The 10246-nt window shown below is 36.1% G+C and overlaps 1 protein-coding gene across 1 annotated transcript; it reads left to right on the top strand.

Moving 5' to 3' along the window:
- Positions 1–580: 580 nt before the first annotated feature.
- Positions 581–6318, top strand: LOC106341866 (phosphoenolpyruvate carboxylase 2). The gene is made up of 9 exons (XM_013780596.1): positions 581–1145; positions 1744–2135; positions 2214–2298; positions 2595–2817; positions 2904–3007; positions 3078–3162; positions 3657–4810; positions 5417–5803; positions 5882–6318. The coding sequence occupies exons 1-9, from the start codon at positions 978–980 to the stop codon at positions 6176–6178; spliced, it is 2895 nt and encodes a 964-aa protein (XP_013636050.1). The 5' UTR covers positions 581–977; the 3' UTR covers positions 6179–6318.
- Positions 6319–10246: the final 3928 nt, after the last annotated feature.

The following is a 10246-nucleotide window of genomic DNA, read 5'->3' as shown; positions in this document are numbered from 1 at the left end:
ACATTTTTGTTGACAAGATCTTATTTATTTTGTAAAATACTTCTACCTAATTTAATTAAATGATTTTTTCTTGTTAATGGTTAAATCAAATTTTAGTTCAGATAACTTGCATGATAAACTTTGTCTAGTTTATTTATTTCTTGCATGCATGATTTGAAGAGAGGAAGAAAAGCCCGATAACACACCTTTTTACCTTTTGATTATCCAAGTTAATTACGGACTAAAATTCGACTCGTCACTCAACGAATAACAAAAAAAGAAGATGTTAGAAGTATTTTACAAAAGGTAAAATCTGGTCTACAAATGCAGTTATGGTCGAATGAGTGCTTTAAAACTGTGTTAGATATTTAAACCATAAAGTATGTAGAAAAATGAAAAAGGAATTTTTTTTATGAAATGGAAGGAATATATAGCTGTGGAAATATTATTATATGCTGGAAAACATTGTAATCATATAGTGAAATTAAATATTGACAAAAAAAAATAACTGACAAAAAATAATTAAATAGATTTTTATACGAGAAAAAAAAGGAAGAGAAAAGTTTCGGCTATAAATACGCTACAACTACCAACACATATCGAGTGGACTACCTTTCTCTACTGAGATTTTTCCAAGGCTTCAAACTCTTTTTAGAAAACCAAAAAACAAAAACATGTCTCTCCTCTTTCCATCGTCTTCCTCGTGAAAGAAACTTCTCGATCTTTTTTTTTTTTCTCTTCTCAAACTTGTTCCACGGGATACTCCCACTCTACTACGCCACTCGTTTTGCCTTTCTTGTTATTTTTAATCTCCTCATTATCCCTAATTAATTAAAAAAGCGAATCTTTTTATTTGACTTGTTTCACTTCCAGCGTTATCGGGTTTTATACTCCTGAATTTTCGCCGATTGTATCAATCTAGAAACATCCGGGGAGATTAAAGGGGGTTTCTTTATTAAAAAGGTGTGTGAGAGAGAGAGAGAGGATAACCATCAACCATGGCTACGGGAAGTTTGAAGAAGATGGGATCCATAGATGCTCAGCTCAGGCTTATTGCTCCTGCTAAGGTCTCTGAAGACGACAAGCTTGTGGAGTACGATGCTCTCTTGCTGGATCGGTTTCTCGATATTCTTCAGGATTTGCATGGCGAAGAAGTCAGAGAATTCGTACGTTTCCCTTTTCTCATTCTCAGTCTTTCTCAACTTTATTATCTACAAAACAGAGCATAGAGTTCTGTCTTAAAATTTTTAAAATCTGAACTTTGAGATACATTTAGGCTGTTGATCAAAAATTCACGACATGGGTTTGTTGTTTCTCCTTAAACTATCCCAAAAGTTCAAACCTTTATGGTAAAATCGGACAGATCAGACACACTCTGCATCAAACAATCTGAGTTTTGTCTTAAAACAGAGCAAAGGGTTTTGTCTTTAAAATCTGAACTCTGAGATACATTTAGGTTTACTCATCTAAAATCACCACATAGGTTCGTTGTTTCTCCTTAAACCACCCCAAAAGTCCAAACCTTTTAGTGAAATCAGGTGGATCAGACACAGACACAATTTGCATCAGACACGTTGAGTTCTGTCTTAAAAATTTTGAACTTTGAGATACATTTAGGTTTGTTCATGTGGGTTTGTTGTTTCTCCTCAAACATTCTCAAAAGTTAAAACCTTTTTAGTGAAATCGGGCAGATCAGACACACTGAGTTTGTTTATACTTAACGTTCTGACTCAGACAATGTGTTTGTGTGTTTTGTCTAAAAAGGTTCAAGAATGCTACGAGGTAGCTGCTGATTACGACGGGAACCGCAACACTGCTAAGCTAGAGGAGCTCGGAAACATGCTAACGTCTCTGGACCCAGGAGACTCAATCGTTGTCACGAAGTCATTCTCCAACATGCTTAGCTTGGCTAACTTGGCCGAGGAAGTCCAGATTGCATACAGGCGCAGGATCAAGAAGCTTAAGAAAGGAGACTTCGCTGATGAGGCATCCGCAACAACTGAATCCGATATTGAAGAGACTCTCAAGAGGCTGTTGCAGCTTAACAAGACCCCTGAAGAGGTCTTTGATGCTCTCAAGAACCAGACTGTTGACTTGGTCTTGACCGCTCATCCTACCCAATCTGTTCGCCGGTCTTTGCTCCAAAAGTTTGGAAGGTTTGTTCTGAGTCACAGACATTATTGGTTTCTTGTGTCTTTGTTTCACTGATGTGTTTTGTTTTTGAATGTTTCTAGGATTCGTGATTGTTTGACACAGTTATATGCAAAAGACATTACTCCTGATGATAAACAAGAACTCGATGAAGCTCTTCAACGAGAGGTATATACATACACAAACAAAGAACTCTTTTTATTACATCAAACTAAAGAGTTTTACGAATTTTAAATATAATATTCTTTTTATCTTTAAAAAAAAAATAGTTTACATTGGGACAAAATTATTTTTCTATATTAACTTTATCAGTTTGGATTAAAAAAAAAACACTATAAATGTATTTTTTGTAGTTTCATTCGTTTTGATTTGGTTTAACAATTTCACTTTGTATACATAAACAAACAAAGAACTCTTTTTATTACATGAAATTTTACTAATGCTATGTGTTTTGTTGCAACCAGATTCAAGCTGCTTTCCGCACTGATGAAATCAGAAGAACTCCGCCTACACCACAAGATGAGATGAGAGCAGGGATGAGCTACTTCCACGAGACAATCTGGAAAGGAGTTCCTAAATTCCTGAGACGCGTTGACACTGCTTTGAAGAACATTGGAATCAACGAGCGTGTTCCCTACAATGCACCTCTCATTCAGTTCTCTTCTTGGATGGGTGGAGACCGTGATGGTACCTATACACTCTTATTACTTCTTTGTCCTCTTGAAAACATGAACTGATTTTAAATTACTAAACATGTCTTAATCTCACCACAGGAAACCCTCGAGTGACTCCTGAAGTTACAAGAGATGTATGCTTACTAGCAAGAATGATGGCTGCTAATCTCTACTTCTCCCAGATTGAAGATCTTATGTTTGAGGTAATGGAAAGTGACAGTTTGAAGATCTTATGTTAGTAGGCATTGGTCTTACTTTTGGTTTTGTTTGCAGATGTCCATGTGGCGTTGCAATGAAGAACTTCGTGTACGTGCAGAAGTTCAAAGATGTGCCAAAAGAGATGCCAAACACTATATAGGTCTGTGTGTGTTAAACCTTCTCTCAAGCTTCTTCTAACAGTTTGTTATACTCCCTCTGTTAAATGCACAAAACATTAACCCAAAAAAACATTAAGAAACATTAACATATAAATTAAGAAACATTAAGAAAGTTATTACTATTTTTTTAAAAAGTATAAATTAATATATAAATTAAGTCACAAATCAAAAATAAGTCTTATATTATTTGATTTCTCATACCATATTCAATAGAAGTAAAAGTTAATTACCTACAATATGAAAACTTCTTATATTTTAAAACAAACAAATTTCTCTTAAATTAATTATAATATGGAGTAGTAAATTGATATATAAATTAAGTATTTTTAACCAATAAAAAATAAGTCTATTATTTGATTGGTCAAACTATATTCAATAAAATTAAAAGTTACCTACAAATATGAAAAAAAAAAAAACAAAATTTTCGTAAACTACTTATAATATGAAATGTTTGATGTGTGTTCTGTTTTTGTAGAGTTTTGGAAACAAATCCCTTCAAATGAGCCATACAGAGCTATACTCGGAGACGTTAGGGACAAACTCTACAACACGCGCGAGCGTGCGCGTCAGCTCTTGTCAAGCGGAGTCTCAGACATTCCTGAAGACTCGGTGTTCACAAGTGTCGACCAGTTCTTGGAGCCGCTTGAGCTTTGTTACAGATCGCTATGCGACTGCGGAGACAGACCTATAGCCGACGGAAGCCTGCTAGACTTCTTGCGCCAAGTGTCTACGTTCGGTCTCGCCCTTGTGAAGCTCGACATCCGTCAAGAATCCGACCGACACACCGATGTTTTAGACGCTATCACGCAGCACTTGGGCATAGGTTCTTACAAAGAATGGTCGGAGGAGAAGAGGCAAGAGTGGCTCTTATCCGAGCTGAGCGGGAAACGCCCCCTCTTCGGACACGACCTTCCCAAAACCGAGGAGATCGCTGACGTGTTGGACACGTTCAAAGTCATCTCCGAGCTTCCTCACGATAGCTTCGGCGCGTACATCATCTCGATGGCCACTGCTCCATCAGACGTCCTCGCTGTCGAGCTTCTACAACGTGAATGTGGAATCACTCATCCTCTCAGAGTCGTCCCCTTGTTCGAGAAGCTAGCTGATCTAGAAAACGCTCCTGCTTCGGTGGCGCGTCTCTTCTCCATAGAGTGGTACAGGAACCGAATCAACGGCAAGCAAGAAGTCATGATCGGTTATTCAGACTCGGGCAAAGACGCGGGACGTTTATCCGCGGCGTGGCAGCTGTACAAGACGCAAGAGGAGCTGGTGAAGGTTGCCAAAGAGTACGGAGTGAAGCTGACTATGTTTCACGGGAGAGGTGGGACTGTTGGGAGAGGAGGTGGGCCGACGCATCTCGCTATCTTGTCTCAGCCTCCGGATACTATCCACGGGCAGCTTAGGGTGACGGTTCAGGGGGAAGTTATTGAGCAGTCTTTTGGAGAGGAGCATTTGTGTTTCAGGACGCTTCAGCGTTTCACTGCTGCTACGCTTGAGCATGGGATGCATCCGCCTGTTTCTCCTAAGCCTGAGTGGCGTGTTCTTATGGATGAGATGGCTGTGATTGCTACTGAGGAGTATCGGTCTGTTGTCTTCAAGGAGCCTCGTTTTGTTGAGTACTTCCGTCTGGTAAGTTCTTTGACCCAACTCACTTACAGGCCTAGTATTTTTGTCTGAACCGGCCGAACCGAACCAACTTTATAGTTTGTTCGGTTAGGAGTTCGGTTTGATTTGGTAGGTTAAAAAGGAATTCAGTTTTTGGTTCGGTTTTGCCAATCACTTTGTTCGGTTTTCTTAAATAGATATATAACCGCACCAAGCCAAAACCCAAACCGAACTAGCCAAATTTAACCAAAAGAACTTATCCAAAATTTTTGGTTAAGTTTGGTTCGATTCGGTAGGTTTTTAAAAAATCGGTTTTCGGTTCAGTTTACTTCGGTTTTCTTTAAAAAAATATTACCACACCATACCAAAAACCCCGAACCGAACTAACCAAATTTCGAACCAAACTAATCAAAAATAACCAAAATTATCTGAAATTTTAACAAAATGATATAACCAAAATAAAAAAAAATTAGGTAGGATTTCAAAAACCAAATACCAAACCGAAATTTATTTTTGGTTAATTCGGTAAGATTTATGTTGAACCGAACTAACCGAGAGAACCGAATCGGCAGGCTACACTTGTCCTTACTTTTTGTTTTTTTCTTTAACCAACTCACTTGTGTTATATAGGCAACACCTGAGCTTGAGTATGGAAGGATGAACATAGGAAGCAGACCATCAAAGCGAAAACCGAGCGGAGGCATTGAATCTCTACGTGCAATCCCATGGATCTTTGCCTGGACTCAGACAAGGTTTCACTTGCCGGTCTGGCTAGGCTTTGGATCAGCGTTCAAACGCGTGATCCAGAAAGACGCCAAGAATCTCAACATGCTGAAAGAGATGTACAACCAGTGGCCTTTCTTCCGCGTCACAATCGATCTAGTCGAAATGGTTTTCGCCAAAGGAGACCCTGGGATCGCTGCTCTCTACGACCGTCTCCTCGTCTCTGAAGAGCTTCAACCCTTTGGTGAACAGCTTCGTGTCAACTACCAAGAGACCAGACGCCTCCTCCTCCAGGTATATAACTTAGTTGTTCAGACGGGTTCTTGAATCTTTGTTCGGTTTTATGAATTTTTTTTTTTTTGCCTTGACTAGGTGGCTGGTCACAAGGACATTCTTGAAGGTGATCCTTACTTGAGGCAAAGGCTGCAGCTGCGTGACCCATACATCACGACGTTGAACGTGTGCCAAGCCTACACGCTTAAGCAGATCCGTGACCCGAGCTTCCATGTTAAAGTGAGGCCACACTTGTCTAAGGACTATATGGAGTCTAGTAAACCAGCGGCTGAGCTAGTTAAGCTGAATCCTAAGAGTGAGTACGCACCTGGACTTGAAGACACTGTTATCCTCACCATGAAGGGTATAGCCGCCGGTATGCAGAATACCGGTTAAGGAATGTGAAGTAAACCGGCTTTGTACCATTCTCTAAAATCTATCTATCTCTGCTATGTAATATTTATTCTACGATGTGTTAAATCTCTCTGAATCCTCCGTACGCTTTCTTATGAATATGATAATTTCTGGTTAATGTTTTTGAGCTTTTCCTATTAAAGGGTGAAAGAACTAAATGAGTAAAAATAGAGGCTAATCTGTTATTAACAAAATAATAACAAAGGTTTTTAAAGTGAAGAACAACTTTGTTCTACTCCAATATGTTTAGACTTTAGTAAACAACTAAACATCATAGGTTTTTTTTAATCGGAATTTTTTTTTGGATTTTAACGAGGATTTACAATACAAGTACGATAGAGTGAAATATGTTTTCACCGTGAGGTGTTTCAACATTTTTACAATGGGTTAAAAATAATAAATTATTTTGGTCCACTAAAAGTAAATTCAATAAAACTAATATTTATTAGGCAAACGGCTATAATTTATTGAATGCAAAACGGCTATAATTTATTGAATGCAACGGCATAATTTTTTGTAAATAAATAGAAGGAAAACAAAGCAGTGAAGAACTCATTACAATTAGAGAGACAGAGAGTTGAGAAAGACAATACTTGAATTCCCATGGAAACAGAGTCTTCGATCTGTTTTTATCACAGAAACAACAACACAACGACCATTGTCTGATTATGCTCTCACCCGACGTCTTTTCTTCATCAGAAACTGATTAGCAAGGTATGAAATTCTATACTAACCACAAGCTTCTTGAACTTTTTTTATAATAGTAACAAAACGTTTTACTAACCCATAAACTGATCTGTAAAGTAATTTTTTTTGTCAAAGGATTGTTTTCACTACAATTTTTTTTAAAAAAAGGGGGGGGGGGGAACTCTATATTATTTGATTGATAGTGAGATTTGCGAAAACATATAGAACATTACATCCTGTCATTAGTTGATTGTTAGAGATTGTTTTTTCTTTGTAAACACGTTTGATCATTTACTTCTCATAATCAATCTAGTAATAAAATAGTTTTCTCTCTCTCTCTCGTATTTCCAATTTTTCTAAAAAAACTCAATGCCTCATTTGCTTTTTTTTTCTCATCATAAATTTTGTTTTTATTCAAGATTTTCAGGGGAAATTCTATATTACTTGATTGATAATGAAAAACTATTTGTAATTTGTGAAAACGTATAGAACATATCGCCCTGTCATTGATCGATGATCGTTAGAGACGTTATGATTTATTTGATTGACACTTATTATCACTTAGTTACTCATAATCAATCTCGGAATAAAGCAGTTTTCCCTTTCGGTTTTTTTCCCTAAAAATCATTGTCTTTCTTGCTTTCTTGTTTTCTGCCTAAATTCTTTCTTTACTTGCTTTTTTTTTTTGTTTTTGTTTCCTTTGATTCTTTTGCTTATATTATTTCTTGTGTTTGCTGCTTTCATATCGGTGGAGGGGATGAGAAGTCTGCTAGTGGGAAAGATGCAACAGAGATACATCAACCATAAAAGGAGGGCTTTGGTTTGGGGTTCTAACATGCTACACAGCGATGTTGTTGCCTCGGTAAAAACTGTTCATGTCTCTTGTACTGAATTTAGTTTTTTTCAGAAAGGGTTCTTGATTGTATAAGCATCTAACAATGCTCATTTTAAGATTATAGTTATATGTTTCTGAAGATTTGTTTGGTTCTTTTTGGCAGGAAAAGTGAAAATTACCGCTATCTTGCGGTATTCAAATCAGGACGTAGGAGATGAGAGGAAAGAGGCTGCTGATTAGTCTTGAAAGCCTATGAGGTATTCTATCTATACGCATAGTCGTTATTGATCACTGGACATCATCTGTTTTGGTCGCTTTACTATTTGAGTTTTTCCTTTTATAGATTGCTACTAGTGCTGCTGAGGCTAAAATTCCTCCTACACATCCTATCAGAATATTGGGTTTGGCTTTTTTGTTCTTGATGCACTGAACTGATATGTGTGCACACGCTGCAGCGTAACTGGACAAACATGTTTCAAGAACAACTGAACTTGCGGTGAATAAATAGTGAAATGTAGAGTTCCTCTGTTTCATGTATCATTATTGTGTATGTTGTACTCTGGTTTGACCGTTAGAGTGTATTGCATCATCCTGATGCATGTCTCAGACACTGTCTTCTTGTTTGTAATTTGAAACCTCATTACTGTCTTCAGACACTGTCTACTTTTTTTTATCATTTGTCATGGATCCAAATATAAAGTGATAATAACCAAGCTTGCATTTCTTGACATCTTCTGAACATTTACTCATTTAGCGATGTAGCCAAAAGTTTTTATGTAAAAATAATTTTGCAGAGTTAAATTCCAAAAGTTTTTATGTAAAAATAATTTTTTTTTGTTAAAATGAAAAAAATAATAATTTGTTGAATGATGATTATGGTAGACTTTTTATATTTAAGAGAAATGATGATATATGCCTTTTGTAAAATCCTCTAGAAACTGGTGGCTTGGACAAATCATCTCTTTTACCTTTTACATTTTAAATGTGGAAATCAACACTGACAAAAAAAAAGTGGAAATCAACAGCAATTGGATTTCTGAATCGACCAATCCCTGTCTTGGACAGATTGTTGACATTGATGACTAAATCGATCAATCTTTGTAATGGATAGATTAATTTCTATTTTATTTATACAGCAAAATTCTTTAAAATTTTAAAATCTTGTTTAGTCACGTTTTTCTTTCTTTCTGACAAACGAATATAGAATCTGTAAAACACACAAACATTTTAAATATACCAAAATATATAATAACCGTTCAATTTCGACTAGATATGGAAATAAAATGGAGTAAAAACACAACTCATTAAATATAGAATACAAAAAGTCAAGAATACTAAACATAGAATCAAATGATTAAAGATAACAAACAATTATTTTATCTCGTAGGTGCGTCTACATTTTGTAGTGCGTCAAGAATCCGATGAATATCAGGTTATTTCTTCATCGATTCAAGAACTTTCAAGTGCTATGAGCCCAGAGATTATCTGCTGGAGATACTACTCATTCAAGATCATGTGCATAGTGGGGTCGCATGGAGAGTCTAAAAGAACCACTCACTATTTTTTTTATTTTATGGATCATTGTAAAATCATCTTTTTGTATTATAAAACTATTATACAATTTCACTTTCATGAGTTCGTCCTGGGCCTATGACTTCTCGTTTTCAACACGTCTCATAGAAATACTATTCAATCTTGTTATTTATTCATATACTATTTCATCTAGATCCACCGATATTCATTTCTTACATTTAATCACCATAATGTATGAAAAAGTAGAAGAAATTTTCCATAATCACCGGCGAAAAGATGATGATGAGAAGTTGTGCAGATACTTTTCGGTTGTCTCCACATGTATTCACACTCTTGCATCATATGAAAGTTATATAATATATCTGCAAAAAGATTTATAAGAATTTTGTTTAGGCACGAATGTATACACATTCTTTGTTCATTATTCCAATGGGTATTACAACAATTATTACGATTATATTACCGAATGTTTAAATAGTACATTGGAGAATACATGGCTCTTCAAACGGCGTAATAAAGTCAAAATCGGTCCCATATGTATTGTATATACACGTACGTATAAAACGGTGTAAAGTCAAAGTCGCTCTCAAGAACTAAATTTCAAGAAGTTATATTCCATTTTTCGTTCTTTTGCATCCATTACCTAAATGTATGTACATGTAAATTTCAAGAAGTTATATTTACACAATTACACTCTCGATATCATGTACGTGTCAGTTTTTGCTTTGTCTAAACAGTAAACGTTTGAAGTAAAAATATATACGTAACATACTGCCTGCGATCCAGTTACAAATATGAAATTTCAACTTTTCTTACAGCTAAAACAAAATATCTAAATTATTGTGAAAATAGATTTCCATCAGTAAAAATGCTGGAACGTACCTAGTACTTGTTTCTTGTTCCCCCTTCCCATGTGACGTGTACAATCAATCTTTCTCACTTTCTTTCTTTCTCTCTTTTGGGGTTTGGACTATTATATAACAATACTGCCTAAG

Source organism: Brassica oleracea, chromosome C4, assembly GCF_000695525.1.
Source record: "Brassica oleracea var. oleracea cultivar TO1000 chromosome C4, BOL, whole genome shotgun sequence".
Lineage (NCBI taxonomy): Eukaryota > Viridiplantae > Streptophyta > Magnoliopsida > Brassicales > Brassicaceae > Brassica > Brassica oleracea.
Note: the sequence above shows the minus strand (reverse complement) of the source record. Positions and strands in the feature narration are given on the sequence as shown.

What these genes read in the sequence shown, in the direction of transcription:
- LOC106341866 (XM_013780596.1), top strand. Translation starts at nt 978, where the DNA reads ATGGCTACGGGAAGTTTGAAGAAGATGGGATCCATAGATGCTCAGCTC. An exon ending in GATGGGTGGAGACCGTGATG is followed by an intron (nt 2,818 to 2,903) that starts GTACCTATACAC and finishes ATCTCACCACAG; the next exon opens with GAAACCCTCGAGTGACTCCT. An exon ending in AGATGCCAAACACTATATAG is followed by an intron (nt 3,163 to 3,656) that starts GTCTGTGTGTGT and finishes CTGTTTTTGTAG; the next exon opens with AGTTTTGGAAACAAATCCCT.